This window comes from Excalfactoria chinensis, chromosome 3 (assembly GCF_039878825.1).
Source record: "Excalfactoria chinensis isolate bCotChi1 chromosome 3, bCotChi1.hap2, whole genome shotgun sequence".
Lineage (NCBI taxonomy): Eukaryota > Metazoa > Chordata > Aves > Galliformes > Phasianidae > Excalfactoria > Excalfactoria chinensis.
This window is the reverse complement of record NC_092827.1, coordinates 99,122,666-99,139,800: the sequence shown is the minus strand read 5'-3', so window position 1 is coordinate 99,139,800 and position 17,135 is coordinate 99,122,666. Positions and strand designations below refer to the sequence as shown.

The following is a 17,135-nucleotide window of genomic DNA, read 5'->3' as shown; positions in this document are numbered from 1 at the left end:
CTTTTTACAGTACAGCTGTGTCACTTTCACAAGTTCCTCTGCCTGCTAATCACATGAAAACAAGCCCATTTCCTCTTGCTGAGCAAGAGATAGGGAAACATAGAAGCTTGAGTGTATTTATAGGTTGCCTCTGATAGAACAGGCAACAGCACAGCAAAATGCTCAACTCTATCGAGCACTGCCAGCCTTGATGACAGAGTCCTGGGAAATTAAATGAGCACTTTAAAGTCTAACCCCAATGAAGAAAGAGCACTCCACAAATACATGAACTCTAGCAAAACAGTGGAGGATCACGTATCATATGGCTTTGTGCTTACCAAAAGGATCTCTACAAGTTTCTAACTTGCTAGCTCTGTTGCTTCATCCCACCTCTGAAGCCTGATTCCTGAAGCACAAGCAGGTAGGGTCTGGCAGTAAGCAGGGAAGCCTTTGCTTGATTAATGATGCTGCGCCCTCTGCTGATATAAAAAACCTGGAGTTTAATACTAAGACTTCCCAAACTGGTTAGGTGTCAAAATATCGCTTCCTCTGAGAATCTTTTACTTGTTACACAACCCATTTGGTAATGTCTGTTAAATAAGATGAAAACATGGGGTATTATAGCAGACACACTCCCTCTTTCCCATATAGGAGGAAGGATGGTGTTACACATGAGGCAATGAAGAGGATGATGCGCTGCCAAGAGCAATTCTGTCATGAACAAGATTCCAAATCACATTCACAGCTAAGCCCACTTAGGCTGGGGCTGACCCCAGGGTTAACTCAACCTCCGTCACTTGCAGAGGTCTTTTGACCTGACAGGGAAACGGGCTGGAGCTTCCTCCAAATAGCAGCATCATTATCACAACATAAAGAGGTCTGGGATGCTCCTCTGAGCTCCATAATCAGGTCAGTAATCTGGTTAGCTCTTTATGAAGCCGCGGCAGTGTTCCTATCAGATGAGGTCCACAGCCCAAATGACCTGCTCCAAGCTCACTCAAACCATTCTCATCTACCTTATGTGATTGCTCCAGCCCCACTGTGATGTTTGGCAGACTTCAGGGCTCCTAGATCCTCCTGTGTAGTGTTTCTTCACTAAGTAATTCCTTTTGCTTTAAGAAGGGGGAAAATTTCCTTTCATTTTGTTGCTTCCATCTTTTTGAAAGGTACACTCTTTTTCCTGTTTATAACCAACAATACAAGTCCCTAACAATGACAACCCAAATATCTTCCACTGAGTTCCTGGAAGCCTATCTTTTTTAATGAAGGTTTTAAGGACATAAAATAAATAGCTTGAGGATAAACACAAAAGACCAAGAGCCAGCTTTACTTCTTTCTCTTTCTTGCTGTCCTTTGGGCCTGAAAAAAAGAAAACCCTTTTCCCAGCTGGAAAGGCTGATAGGAACAAAGACAGAGGAATCTGTCAGTGTCTTTCTCTCTGCAGGCACAGATTTTCCCCTTGGCAGCCCTGCTCACCTGCTGGTTCAGTGTTTATGCTGAGTCAGGAACAGTGTCCTCCATGATAAACTATGATAGAAAATGTCCAGAGACTGTTCTTGGAAAAAGAACTGTCTATATGACCTTATATAAAGAAATAGTAGAAAAGGACGCTGACACCATCATTAACCAAAGGAAGCTCAGTTTCTCATTTACCTGTAAGAAAAGCTCCTAGAGAAGTGCAAAATGCAATTATAGACACAGCAGCACCAAGCCAATTACTCCAGAATTTACCATTAGCTATTATGCAATGCACTGACAAAGCATGAAATTGGCTAGTATTAGCTGGAATCACATTCTTTTATAACTTTCTATATTTATAACAATACATACATATTTTCTCTCATCTTCAAAGGTCAGCTATTCCTTTTGTCCTTCTGACCTGGTTTCATTTATCACCCATTGTCACAGGGGAATCAGCATTTCACCTTGCCCAGGCAAACGTGCTGATCAGCTAAGTCACTCAAGCAAAGCACAAAGGTCCTTAACTATGCAGTAGCTTGTGGAAGGGACAGGGTGAACTGCCAATCAATGATGAGCTACTCCTAAAAAGCAGCACAAGGCATAAGAGAGAAGAAAGTCTGTTTTTCTTGTGTCTCTCCAAAGAAGGGATGATTTCTGACAAAAAGATTGTAACTTGCATTGTGTGAATCTGCTGTAAGTTACCCTGTTACATCAGCTTTACTGCTCTGTGCCATCCTTGCACGACTTCTTTTTCAAGCGACATAAGCCCAGTTCATCTGTAACAGAGTGGTTGGGTTCTCCAGAAATATGCAGCTCTCCAGCAAACCCAGCTGAATTTCCAGTAGAAATTAAATCAAACGCCACATACTCGATGACTGTACATGAAAAATAATAGAAGTGGTCTGCAAAGGTGATAAAGATCCAGCCCAGCTGCCAGTAGAAGTAAAATCTTTTCTTGCTTCTAATTCAGAAGCAGAGGTTTCAGAAGAATCACAGTACTGAACTGAGATCTGGTGAGTGCAAGTCTCAGCACAATTCACTCCATATGGCTTCACACATATGGCTATTTTTAGCAAATGAGAGACTGTGGCTTTACATCCACTTCTCAAAAAGAAACCCAAAACCAGGACACTTCCAAATTCAGCTTGATATTTAATAAGTAACCAAGGAGAAGAAAGCAGAAGTTTATTACCGGTGCTGTCCGTGTCACCTTGGAATCCAAATACTGCTTGCTCACTGTCCTAAACAAGGCATCTTGTGCTGACCTCGAGGCACATTTAACATATTTAATTCTTGCAGAGCTGTGCAGCAGGATTAATGCACTAACAGGAAAATGGGAACTCCTGCATAAATCGTAATACTGAAAAGTTAATGCACTTGGCATGCCCTGCATAGAAAGATTACATAAGGTGGCTTGAAAACACCAAATGGACTTCACCAGAACGTTTCCTAGGCAACTTGGACTAGCACATAGCATACACCATGGATGGCATGCATATTAGCTCTGACATGACACAGAATACAGCCAATTTCATCTGTGGCTTAGATCAGTGATACATGTATGTGATGCAGACAAAACACAAGAGAGAGGCATAGGAGGATATAGTTGCAATGCGAGAAGACTTTGTACTTCTGAAGAGAAAGATGAGGATGACTGAGCACACTGCCAGCAGATGACTTGAGCAAGCTTACTGCTCTCCTCGAGAGCATTAAAGGGCTCAGCAGTACACACAAGAATGGTTCAGTATTCCCATCTCAGGGAATGGGAATTAACCTAACATATCTTACTGACCCTGGACAACAGGCTGGGAAGTCTCACTTGAGAGGCAAACAAAAAGTAGACTTGAAAGACCGAAAAAATAAGTAGAAGGAAGAATAAATAAGCCCATCCACCTGTACTACTAAGCTACTGCTGTGACTTAAGAGAAATCGGATGTTGGCTCAAGCCCAATGGAACATCTGTTTAGCTTTCAATCTTGTAAGGGTCACCCCATTTGCCCTGTGCATGGGATGGGTTTCTCTAAGACCCACCTGACCTCTCTCAGTGAGGATGCAGAGCAAGATGCAACCCACAGCACCTCCATAAGAGCAGGCTGAAGTCAAGCCAGGTGGTCAGACTATAAATCAGGATCAATGGAGCTCATGGCTAGATAAGTCCATAGCAAAGCTGAAGACCAGCACTCCTGCATGCAGGGAAGACAGGAACTGGAAGTCCAGAGCTGAGCTGAAGTGGGGCTTGTACAGAAGTTGGGGTTAGAGACTCCAAGCAACACCTTAACTAGAGCCCACCAAGGCCATTAAAATGAGTAGCTGTATTTCAGGAAAAAAAACTAACCTCCCAGAAAGGCTTATGGAGACAACTCCTCCCTTGTCATCTACATAGATAAAAAAACACCTGGTAAGGTCAGATAAGTGAGAACACTAAAAGCAGGTGAAGTTATCAGATCAATAAAAAGACAGTGCTTACACTTACAATTGTTTCTTCTTATCAATGCTCAACTTTTATTGTATTTCACTTTCATATGGTAAAACAGCTACCTAGTCTGTGCATACATAACCCATACTATGATGCTTTTAAAATCTCCCTCATCTTTGCAGTTTGTTTTGTTTTGTTTCATTATAGTGGTCTGGAATAAAATCACAGCCTGAGCTGTGTCCAGAGAAAGATGATCATGCAGGCAGAAATAACAAGGTGAAAAAAAACTGATTATAGATCTGACCTCTTGTGTACTTGGGAAACTAATTGCAATCAATGCCTTCAGCTACACACAATTTACTACAACATGATATGTCTGGCTCATGAGAGGAGTAAAACCGATCCCTGGCAATGGCCATTATTCTTCACACCACTTTAAGTGATGCTATCAGGTTTCCCATGTGTAAGACCTCTGTGGTTTCTTACTGAATTACATTTAAACTCATAGAAGTGGGTATTGCTGCAAGCAAAATTTTCAACAAGCCACAAAGCACGGCAGTTCCCAGCAGAATATAATGGAAAAAGGGAAGTATTTTTCAGTGATCAAACAAAAAGAGGAAAAATGCACACATGGTCTTTTTTGAGCCGTAAGGTTATGAGATATTTGTCTAAATATAGTAACTACTTCCTTATCTGAACACGTAACTTGATTGATAACTTCCACTATATTTTCAAGACTATTCACTGTTGCTTTAGACAATGGTTGGAGGGCTGGAAGGATTCACTTTACCTAACTTTTTGCATCTGCTCTTCAGGGTCTTTGAAGTTAGCAAAGATCCAGGCAACAAATCTGTGGAGTTCAGTGTATGGTTTGTGATCAAATGCTGGCCCTCACTGCAGGAACTTAATACTTGATTAAATATAACTACTTTTTGATTAGACATCTTCCAGCAATACAATGGTTTTAAGTGACTCACCAAACTCTTAACATTATGCTCATAAACTGACAATGCTGCTACTCATCAAACAAGGGAACTGATTTTTGTTTGGTTTGAGTACTTCACCAGTGATGGTTCAGTGGGAGGAGCAATGACTGCATCGTTTAACAACTTCCCTCTATGACAGACCCTGCTACCAGTAACTGCTATCAAAGATGGGATGTTACTTACAGAGCTTATTACACACACAGTTTGAGATGAAGGGATCATGCTCTTCTCTTTTTGTTTCTTTTAGTTGGCTTCTGGCTGACTGAAATATGAATCCTATTCTTAGCTGGATAAGTAATTAAGGCAAATATAGTAAGATTTACATTGCATAAGCTTTCAGCAATATGTATTCTTTTGCTTACTGTTCAGAACTAAATTAAGAGACTAATAACATGCACACAGAAAGAAAAGTAGCTGGGTGATGTCAGATCTTCCATTTGACTTAGCAGTATTACATTTTACCACCACACGTACCATCTCAGCTCTAGAAAAACAAGAGTATTTCAGGCCTAGTATGTAGATGATGGTCGTTTGTTTGTTTGTTTTTTGTTGTTGCCGTTGTCTGGTTGCTGTTCTGTGGGTTTTTGCTTTTTTTCCTGCGAAAATATGAGAGTTGGGATAAGGCGATAACTGAAGATGTCAGCAGAAATCGTGCCCTATTGAGCCGCTGAGCGCCGCGCTGCTGTCCGCGCCCGTGGTGCTGAACAGCCCCGCCCGGCCCGGGAATGACGGCGGGATTAAGGCTGCCATAACAGAGGTCGGATTAACTCCCTGGAAACCCGCGGTGATTTGAGCAGCTGCAAATGTCCACCAAACAGGGAGATGGAGGGAAGATCCGCAGCACAGATGCTGCGCCGTGATTAGCGGGGGAGGGAAGAACAAATATATCATCCGCTGCTTTTGGGAAGGGCTGGGCTGGCTCGGATCCGGCAGCCCCTCCCCTTCCTTCTCCCTCCTCTTCCTCTCCCTCTCGGTCTCCTCTGCTGGCCGCCTTCCGCGGAGGGGGCGAGAAGGGCGCAGACCCCGCGGCCGCGCGATGGTTGACATCCCCAGCCTCGTGAAAATCAGCGTCTCCCTCAAAATCCAGCCCAACGACGGGGCGGTGTACTTCAAGGTGGACGGGCAGCGCTTCGGCCAGAACCGCACCATCAAGCTGCTCACCGGAGCCAAGTACAAGATTGAGGTGGCCCTCCGGCCCGGCACCGTGCAGGCCACGTAAGTGCATCCTCTCCATCGTGGGTCCCGCAGCCCTCCCTTTCCCGCTGCTTTTATTTTTAGAGGTTAATATTTTTTCCTGGCAGGCTGACAAAGCAAGGTTTCCGTCATTTCTCCCTCCCCGCCCTTTTGCTTTGCTGTTTCCAGGTTCCTGGCCAGCTGTTCCTGCTGCTTTGCCCAGCCAGTATGAGAGACTGGCTTGGCAGAGAGGCTGCCTTTAGGGGCTGCTTCCTTCTCTCTCCATCCTCACTCCCCTGAGGCTCTTTAAGATCCAGCTCCTTTTCTCCTTCCATTGTCACAGCAGAGAGAAAAGATCCCCTCCAGCCCTGCAAGCTGGGGATGCTCTCCAGTCGGAGCATCACTGCACCATGGCAAAGCAGAGACTGGAAGCAGGGAGGATGCAGATGGGAAAACAGTTCTGGGATTCCTGACATTTTTCAAGGAGCCCCAGTGAGTCAGCAGCACCTGGAGGCCTGCTAAAATCCCTGAAGCATCCCCAGGCTGCCAGGATGCAAGCCTACCTGCTGGCTCCAAGCTGCTAGGAAGTGGGCCTGCAGGGCTGCTGAAATGATGCATCCCATCTCTTTGCAGGACAATGGGCATCGGGGGTGTCAATGTCCCGCTGGAGGAGAAATCAAGGGATGCGCAAGTGGCCTCTTATACAGGGATCTACGACACAGAAGGGGTGCCCCACACCAAGAGTGGGGAGAGACAGCCCATCCAGGTCAACATGCAGGTAGGTGGTCATCTTTGCAGCAGGAGCCCAGCACAGAAAGGCACAGAGGGCAGCAGAGAGTTGACACCTATGATGGAAAGCATGGAGGTGAAATGTTCCAGGGCAAAGCCTGCCCACAGCTGCTGCCCTCCTCTTTGCTTTGCATCAGTGAGACTGCTAGTTAGAACACAGAGGGAAGACAAACATGGTTTCCCCAGGGGAAGCCATGAGAGCAGCAGGGGCTAGGAAGTACTAGAGGGATTTGTAGAGATCTGCATAGCTCTCTGGGTGCTGCAAGAAAAAGAAATGGGAACTGAACCTCCTTTTTGTAGATCAGAATGAGCAGCTACAATATTTGTCTAAACAGTAACTTTACAAACCAAATACTGATGTACTTACCATGAAGTTATTAGGATCTGCAAGCACTAAGCAAGTTTTCAGCCTCTCTTAGTAGTTGATTTTGACAGATTGGTTCTTCAGTACAGACTTAGATACCCACAACTGATACTTTTAAGTCTCAAATCCTGGTTGAGTTGTCTATATTTACATGCTTAACTCATTATTTATCTGCTTAGCTAGGCAGAGCTATGACAGATTTAGGGAACAAGCTACAGGCATCCCATTTCAAGAACTGCTAATGCTTGCTTCCTGAATCTTTAAAACTATGCTTACTGTGTGCGGCTTTACATTTTCCTATTTCCTTCAACTAGGAGGAACTCTGGCCTCCACTTCCTTTTGTGTAGCAGGCAGGATACTGATGTATCCTAGGCAGAAAAGGAATCTAAGGCTTAAAGCCTGAACTTGCACTAGAAATAGACTGACATCAAAACCATTTTGATAATGCCTAAAAGACAAGGTATTCATGAAAGTGATGCATTATAATTTCTTGTCTGCTCTGAGGTCAGTTTTACCTGACTGCTTAGTTATGCTCACGGCCTGAAAAACTGTCAAGCAAATGGTGTAAACTAAGTTAGAAACCTTTCTTCAGGTCTCATTTTATTCTTGTTCAGGCCAGGTTAAGATTGAATAGGGAAGCCAGACCTGTGTTCCCCTAACAGACACTGCACAAATGTAATGAAATACAACACTGCTCTTTCCACAAATAGTATTAGAAATACCTTTTCTTCTGGACCAATCTTTTTTTCTTTCTCAGTTTCTAGACAACTGTAGTTGATGCTCTTCTCTACAAAAGATTTCTCTATGCAGACTATGCACAGCAATATTCAATGTGCTTAACCTTTACTATCTTGCCTTACAAATGGTATCAGGGTTACCACGAGAGGGGTTTAGTGGAGGACCATTAATAAAGGTTTTGGTTGCTGAGAGAGATAAAATAGCATGCATCTTTGAATCTTTCTTCATCAATTGAAGTGGCAGAAACATTTCATCTACACCTTTATGGCAACACAACTGGAGCCAAATAATCTTCCACTGACAGCACAGAGTAATTCCTGCTGCTGTCAGACTAAATTTAAGAAAATTAAGTGGAATGGGGAGCTTCCAAGCAATGTCCATTCTGAGAAAACTAAGTATAAATGGTAGTGCTCAATAAGAGTTACTATATAAAAGAGCTTTCAAAACCTCTTTGCAAATGTGATTATTCTAGGTAGATGATCAAAGGTCATCTTCCAGGCACATGATGTGAATGGAAAAGAGTCAAGTGAAGAAGCCGTCAGAGTGAGTGATGGAAATGCTTACAAGGGAAAAAGTGCCTCAATTATGACACTGCTCTAAAAAAACACAGGGACATTAAATATTTGAGTCTGATTAAAACAAGGTATCTTCCCAGTTCACACTGCAGCCTCTAGATATGGTATAGAATAGAAGTGGTAGCCTACATTGCTACAGGTATCTGCTACATGAATTGTAGTATCTCTAAGCCAATTTGAGCTCAACAAGCCACCACGGGTCTGTTGTCCTGAGAGGGATTATAGCTTTGATTCTTCATGTTAATAACACCTACCCATATGGGAAGCTGAATATTTTACTCCCTTGCCTTTACCAGATACAAATGCAAGAGGGCAGTAAATGGAGAATCTGATCTCTCATCTTTTATGCATGTCTAAGTATAAAAGACTTTATGGCTGCTGGAGTAGGTTTTACAGGTCTTTGATTTGTTAACTTGAAGCACAATAACCCATACGTTAGCTATTTTCTGTTCCAATTTTATAACTTGTTCATATGAAGAAGAACAAAAAAATGAGCCTACTAATGCTGCTATTCCCTTTACCTCACAGTTTAACGACATTGGTGTTTTTGAAACAGTCTGGCAAGTCAAATTCTACAACTACCACAAACGGGATCACTGCCAATGGGGAAATAGCTTTGGCAGCATTGAGTACGAATGCAAACCAAATGAAACACGGAGTCTTATGTGGATCAATAAAGAGACCTTCCACTGAACACAAGTGAAACCAATACTGCTGGACAATCTCCTTAAAGGAAAATCTACCTTTTTAAACCAGCAAGAAGCCTTACCAAAGGCATACTGCAACGTCGCTTTGTTCCGTAAGGTTCCAATAACTCAGCTGTATGTACAGGTGGTGCCACTAAAGTCTTTGCCTATTACTGTATTTCAAGTTTACTATGGCATCTGCAAGTCTTTATACCCTGGAATATTGTAGGCTTTGAGGTAAAGAATATTTGATTCCTGGGTAGAAAGTCATACCATCATAATATTATCATAACTATTTGGATGGTACCTACTAAACAGTTCCATTAGACGTAAAAACCTTTGTGAAGTGTTTTGCTTTATTGCTTACAATTTGGATGTAACGTCACATTGGTGATTTCCATATCTGTATTTGTTTGCTCCTTCATCAGTGTGCTCCCTCAATAATTTTGTCTAAACATCATCTTGGTGGACAGAAAAAGTGTTAATTATGGATGTCTGTAGGTTTAGACAAATGGCAGCTACTGCACCGTTGATATTGTGCTTTCATATCAAGGATTTGGAAATTCACTCTCCTTTTTGTCGAGTGCTGTAAGATACCCTGTGATAAATATCCTATTTTGTGAGATTTGGTAAATTAGCACTCTTTGATGTTAAAGTTTCCCAGTCCCTGAAATAGCATTAGGAAATGGTATAGAACATGCTAATCTGAATGAAAGAAAAGCAATAAATCAGTTGTGGCATTAAAGACATCTAACAGCCTGGCTAGCATCCATGTTAAGATCATGTCACTGAAAGATACAGCAGTCATCCTCAATTTAGTTCTTAGAATTAAGAGTTTTGATAATAACCTCCAGTTTTGTTTCAATGAAATATCGTTCAAATTCAGTGAAATCCCACAAATCAGCTTTGTTAAGCCTGACCACTACATTATACCAAAATCTATATGATTCCCATCAAACAAAAATGCAGCATTGTGACAAAACTACAGATCTCAGCACATGTTTATACGTGCACCGTGCTCTTTCCAATGAAGAAAAGCAGGCCAGTATATAAACAGATACAATTAAAGGTGCTACCTAAACACTAGGCCAGTGTTTAACACATACAGAAAATGACAAGAATTAAAACAAACAAACACAAAAGGACGCCTTCCCTTTCAGTAAATAAAGCAGGGAAACAACTCTACCACCCCACCTCCTGCTTGGGCTAAAGTATCTTGCATATCTGTTACTTCCTTTGTGAATAATTTGTAAATTGTGTATGTAAATGGTAACCATGACTTTGATCTTTGTAATAAAGGACTTCAACAGTTTCTGTTGTGTGATCATCTAAACGAATAGAAAATAGAAGTGGCCATTTTAAACAGTCAGCAGAGAAAGTATAGCCCGTGCTTTCTGAAAACACAGTCCAAAGCACTCCAAGTTCAGATCCCAAAGCTGCTCTTTCTAGGAAATACAGATCTAACGTGCTGGTATGCAGGTCAGGAATGCGATACTGCATAGTAGAGATTACTACAAAAATTTAACAGCATTTTGTTTTATTAACTCTGTGGCAAGCTGATGTTCAGGATAAAAATGAAACACTAATATTTTCTTCCACTGAATTCTTAATCTTCCACAGAGAAAAAAGTCTGGTCGTTGTACTGATGTAAAACAGTACTGGAGCAGAGAGTACTGTTTTCCCAGGTAAATGCTCACATGTACATTAATGGTGAACAGAGCAGCTTTTTCCTCATGTCCTAGTAAGACCTGTAGCAAGTCAGCTGAAATTCAGACCAGAAGGTGGTCAAAAGAGAGCCTGCAGGGGGAGTTGCTTTTAAAGGAGAGAGAGGACGTGCTGACTAACAGTACCTTGCAGACTCCACATCCTGAAGCTGAATTTTGCTGACCAGAGCTGCAGCCCTCCTTTTACAGACAGCGATAAGAAGCATAAAAGTTGTTTACCTACTTATTTTGGGGAAGGTGTAAGTAGTATTTAGCAGCTGTTACTTTCTTTTCCTCTAGATGACATTTAAGTATGGAGAGATATGGCTTTACATCCTCTCCTTTTTCCCATCTTTAAATATATATACATATTCATACAGAAGTGATTTGAACATCACTCATGCAGAACAGCTCTGGCAAATTTTCGTTGAGCTCGTGGAGAATCAAATAAAGCAGCTGTTGCTCTGATAGTTTTATTCCATCAGCAGCATTTAATCCTCAGACAAGTTTGTTCTTTATACACCTTTTTCTAATTAGTGTTTCCATTCTTTGAGAGAAACTCCAAAACACAGAGCAGGACGCAATATACTAAGCTTAAATATATTTCCATATTACTCCAACACATTGTCATGAAGTGCTGATAATGTGCCAATCCAGCTGAAACCACACAGCACTGCCTGAAGATTTTATGCATTAAAGCCTTAAAATTTCTTCTCTTCTGTCCCTTGTGTTTCCGTGAATGTTTCCAGCTTTCATTTTCATAAGGAAGATTGAAATGAATATCTTGAACTTTAAAGAGTTTAAAGAGTTGCTTTTTAATCTATATTTAGGTAGCAGTTCACACTTTCAGAATGTTGAGTAAAAGGATCCAAGAACAAATTATCAGTCATGTATTAAAATAACAATAGTTGTAATCTGGCATAGAAGATCTGTATGCTTTGCTTTTAGCACAGTTACTGTGGGCTTTGGATATTTCCTACCATCCTACTGTATCTGAAGAAAACCAATACTGACATACTAACACACATTAGTGAGGTTTCACTGGCTTCAGTTTCAGAAAACTCATTTGTTCCATTCTTCCTATAGGAAACGTACAATGGAGCTATGAGTTTTGTAGTGCAAGATGTTTACATGTCAGAGTTTGGTTTCTGCTTCTTTAAGAGCACTTGCCTGATGTGATATGTGAAGTTCTGAACCATGTGCTAATTTTGAACAGTTCTATTTTCCAAGACCTCTACGTATATCTTTGATTAACGAAGAACATGGCACTGCTTTAAATACTAACCTTTCCCTGAGATTTGAAACGTTCTGTGACTCTCAAAACTCCAAATATTGCCCTAATTGCTGTGCCAACCCTGAAGCACAACACAGCAGCAGGCACCTCACAGCATTCATATTTTCCCTTACGCCTACAGAGCTCACAAGGGATGACTGGAAAGTCCTCTTGGAGCAGCTAACCCCAGTCTTTGGCTATGGAGATGGATACTCCTGCTCACAGGCCTTCCCTACTGCATGCTTGGCTGATTTTGCCAGCATTCCTTGGACCGTTTCCTTTCCTCTCTCTTCCTGAGGCCAACATCAAGGCTTCAAACCCCTGTGAGATCTGGCTTTTAGCCTCAGGAAGACAAAGCTGCATAAATCCAGTAAGAGCCAAGCCAATCCTCTCCACATTTTTCTGTTTTCTCTGTTTCTGTCTCAAATTATTTGTTATTTATCACTTCTCTTATTAACTGACAGATAATTTCTGTACACTTGTACATTACATACAACATTCTCTGCCTCTTCACACAGAAGAAATTCACAGGGACTAATCGGAACGTATTCCAGCTGTAAGAAAACAACCAGCCAGCTGAAAAATAAAGTTAAAATAGGCTACAGAGAGCACTGCTGATGTTCAGTGGTAGAAATCCTGCAGCATCTGCCTTTCCAGTGTTGAAGAAAGTGAAGAAGTGTAAATTTTGCAAGATCTCCTGCTGCAATCATTAGTATTCGTCATACTTGAAGTGCAATTAGTTGCACCACAAATGTGAGTAAATAGATACAAACAGATCCCCAATCAGTGATGTGGCTTAAAAGCAACATCTTTTCCATCCATATTGGTGCCAAAACATCTTAAATGCTGGCTAAACAAACCATAACATTGTATCTGTATTTTGACGAATAAGCTTCAGTCCTGACATACACAAAGGATTCAGATATTATCAGTAAGGACTTAGTTCTCCACTCCATCAGAGAACTGGCATGACAACCATATCCCAAACCAAAAGGAAGAGCCTCGTGCCCCCATTCAGTAAATTCCCCAGGTTTTGAACAATCCTGAGAGAAGTAATAAACTAGCAGATGATGATAACAAAGACAACACAAATAAGAATCCTGTGACTGTGTTGGAGGTAAGATGGACCTTCTGCCATTTCTCAGCACGGTAACTGCAGGGGCAGGTGCTAACCTGCTGGAATTGACTGTGACCATGTCTAGAGCAATATCTATGTTAAGCTGTGACATGTGCTTTAGAGGCCAAATGTTCTCAGTAGCTGGGAATGAATCATTATGAGTTTAATGGGATACCCAGAGAGTTTTTTCTGCTGGAAAAGTGGAAGGAGCATGCAGTAATCAGAGAATCACAGTACTGCTTGAGGTGGAAGGAACCTTTAAAGGTCATCTGGTCCAACTCCCCAGCAATGGACAGGAACATCTACAGCTAGATCAAGTGCTCAGAGCCTGGTCCAGCCTGATCTTGAACATGATCCAGCCTGATCTTGAACACCTCCAGGGAAGGAGCTTCCACCACCTCTCTGGGCAACCTCTTCCACTGCTGGCTGTGCTGCTTTGGATGCAGCTCAGGATACAGTTGACTTTCTGGGTTGTCAGGGCCCATTGCTGACTTATTTCCATCTGCTATCCACAAGTACCATCAAGCCCTTTTTGACAGGACTGTGCTCTATCCTTACATCCCCCAGCTTGCACTGGTAGTGGGGTTTGCTGCAACCCACGTGCAAGACCTTGCACTTGGCTTTGTTGAAAGCCATGAGGCTCTCCTGGGCCCACTGCTCAGCCTTTCTTGGTCTCTCTGTATGGCATCATGTGTCAGGAGTGTCAACAACACCACACACCTTGGTGTTATCCACAGATTTGGTGAGAGTGCATTTAATCTCCATTTAACACGTTAATCTACTGATGACAAGTCTCTGTAGTAATAATATCACAAAATATACTATTCTGGCTATGATTACAGTCTCCTGCCAACCAGTTAAGCTACAGTACTGCCAAATTCCACAGCCTTATTGCAGAGAACAAGCCTTGGCTAATTTTACATCCAGTTAACTGGTTTTCTTTTCCCACCCTACTGTTTCTTACCACCTGTATGATTTTTACTTCTGCTTTTATCTGCCTAAATCCTAAATTCTTAACAAATAGGCAAACTGAGAAAATAAATGCAAAGAGTGACACTGTGAGATAATAAAATTGCAGTCATCCCAGTTCTACATGGAAACTGTGACTGCACTGCAAAGATTTAACAGTATTCAAACAAAGATGTGGTCTCAGGAGTCTTTCAGCTCAGTTGCAGATGGAAGCCTGTTGGAGAGGCCTGCACCATTTTGCCAATCAATACAATGCAGCAATGACATATAAGTACGCAGATCTTATTTTCAGAGGCACGATGCTTATACTGAACTTTGCTACCCTTGAGACAGAGGTTAAAAAGAGCAAGATTCCAAATTCACTCTATATACAGAGCTCCACTGTAATACCTGTAGTCAACACAAGGAATAAATTTGCCCCAATAGACAAAGATGTGGATTAATACTGCTCTAGCCTAAAACAGAACTGTAAATCTCAGACCTAACCATCTTAATACAAGTGAAATTTAACACACTGAGGAAACCCCTTCCAAGGGATTTGTTTTAAATACTAAGAAGAGACTTCTTCTTCCTCCCACTTGCCCTATCTTTATTTTTCCTCTAGGGATCCAGAGCTAACATTTTGTCCTCACTTTCTAGTACAAAATAAGTAACCTAATGAACTAGCAGAGCTGAAAAACTTCCTGCAGGTTTGTTTTTATTTTTATTTTATTTTTTATTATTAAAATAGCTAACAATTCTCATTTGCTTAAAATCTATTCTTAGAAATTTGGATGGAATCAAGCATCCCTTTCCACAGACTTACCACAAAAATGGAAAGATATGGAAAAATAACTTTGAGAATTTTCAGTTAGTTCTGTACTTCTTCACTAGTTCCGACCTTGAAGAGCTGAAAAGGCACCCAGACACAAATAAGCAATCCAAGAAGGAACAAAGGAACGTGCTTAGCTCGAAGATGAAACATTCATTCTATGCACTCCATTGTACAAATCCATGAGTGCCTATACCTTATCTTAGGTGTCAGCTTCTGTCCAGATGTCCAAAGGGAAAACAACGAAAGGGCCAAAACTTGGAGAGAATCACAAGAACATTAAGATGTTGCTTTGAGAAGACCCACAAATAGTGAAAGAAACACTAACTATGAGACTTCATATTAAAATACAACAATATAAGGGAACCAGAAGAAAATTCTTTTGGTGGTCATGTTCTCAGTCACTTCTAGTACTCCTCCTTCCAGGTTGTGCTAGGATTGCTGCTAACATCAGATCTACAGAATTTCCCACATTTTTTTATAGGTAAATAAATATAAGCTCCTGACTTGTCACTCTCCTACCATCACTTCGATATCAAACTCCTCACATCTCACCAAAAGACATTCTCTAGGCAGTCAGTAGTTTAATAAATAGTCATAGGTTGCTCATCTCTCTCTCAAATCCCCTTTCATCTTTCTCCTGTAATGGTGGAAGAGAGAAATGGAAGAGAGAGCAGGTTTGCTATTCTCTCACTATTTGCTGTTCTATTACTTCTGTTTACCTTCAATCTCATAAGGTCCCCAATCATTCAATAGTTTTTAATGTATTTAACTGGGGGATGTGGGATAGGCAACAGAACCTGGGTACATCCCATGCAATGGGGCACACCAACAGTGTAACCAACATCCTGTGGAGCAGCACCACTCAGAAATGCCATGTGAGGGTGGCACAGCTTGCATAGAATGCTGTGCTCTGATATTGTGCTACTTCCAAACAGCACCAATGAGGTACCCAGGAAGTATAAAAGAACATGGCTAAAGAAGTCAGTGAACACTTTTAGTTCCCAGCTTGTACCTCAGCTGAAACCTTCTCCAACAGCTGCATCCTATTCTTCCCATGAAAAGGAAACTTCAGTGAACAATACAAATGTGTAAGAAAATTCAGGGACTTCCAATATAGAGATTCCGATATTCTTCATAGAGAAGACTGGGTAGAACACAATGTTAATTTATATTGCACCACAGTCAGGCTAACCTCTTAGCAACAGTCTCACCCATCTTCATTCTAATAGGAAGACCAAAATATAGACATTCATCAGGGGTTGCCATCACAACTTTCTTACCTGCTGTGTCAATACCGAGTCTCAGGAACAGACTATGAAAATAATAACTTTACACTGAAGAAGAGGCATGGATTTTCCCTGGTTAGCACTCCTTGCTTTTAAATTTCCCATTCCAAATAGAAGACAAGCCTAAACTATTTTGCAATCCACCTTCTGACAAATACTTCATATAACCTATACTTGGCCAGGAAAAAAAATTAAAAGAAGAAATTGGAGTTCTAAAATCCAAAATGGTTAGCCCAGCAGACAGCATTGCACAGCAGGTAGCAAGTCTCTGAAGTTGCAAATATGAGGAGAATTCTTTCTATCATTATTAGATTCCTGTACAAGGCTGAGGTTAAAGCTCCTTCTTAATGAACCTGACAGTGAGAGCTCTGGTAACCCACCCAGGGCCCTGACCATTTTGTTCTTGTCAGGAATCATCAATACTGCAGAAGCAGGACAGCTTCTCATGGCCAGTGGCGTTAACTAAAGCAAGTCCAATGATCAAAGAAGCACCTTTGTACACTGCTTTCTCTACAGAAAGTGTTTTCTCCAACAAAGACAGCATGAGGCAGCCCAGGACAATTCAGAGACTAATTTCACCATCACTTCTCTCATCTGCTTGTTCTAACGATGGTGTTCATTGTGTTTTTCAACTTTTCTCCATACCTGCAAGCTCTAAAACTTGAATGCATGGACAATCAGAGCAAATACTTAAATAGTCACCCAATTTTCTCTTTAACAGTACACCCAGCAAAAACAGTTCTCACTTGCAGAGAAAAATAACAAGAACTTGCATACTGATATGTAGGTCACACACACAAACACAT

General features: G+C 41.5%; 1 protein-coding gene across 1 annotated transcript; it reads left to right on the top strand.

Moving 5' to 3' along the window:
• The first annotated feature begins 5,495 nt into the window (after positions 1-5,495).
• CNRIP1 (cannabinoid receptor interacting protein 1) lies at positions 5,496-10,479 on the top strand. The gene is made up of 3 exons (XM_072333531.1): positions 5,496-6,057; positions 6,649-6,793; positions 9,010-10,479. Exons 1-3 carry the CDS (start codon positions 5,879-5,881, stop codon positions 9,172-9,174), a joined length of 489 nt encoding a protein of 162 aa, XP_072189632.1. The 5' UTR covers positions 5,496-5,878; the 3' UTR covers positions 9,175-10,479.
• The last annotated feature ends 6,656 nt before the right edge of the window (positions 10,480-17,135 follow it).

What these genes read in the sequence shown, in the direction of transcription:
- CNRIP1 (XM_072333531.1), top strand. Translation starts at nt 5,879, where the DNA reads ATGGTTGACATCCCCAGCCTCGTGAAAATCAGCGTCTCCCTCAAAATC. An exon ending in CCCGGCACCGTGCAGGCCAC is followed by an intron (nt 6,058 to 6,648) that starts GTAAGTGCATCC and finishes ATCTCTTTGCAG; the next exon opens with GACAATGGGCATCGGGGGTG. An exon ending in CCATCCAGGTCAACATGCAG is followed by an intron (nt 6,794 to 9,009) that starts GTAGGTGGTCAT and finishes TTTACCTCACAG; the next exon opens with TTTAACGACATTGGTGTTTT.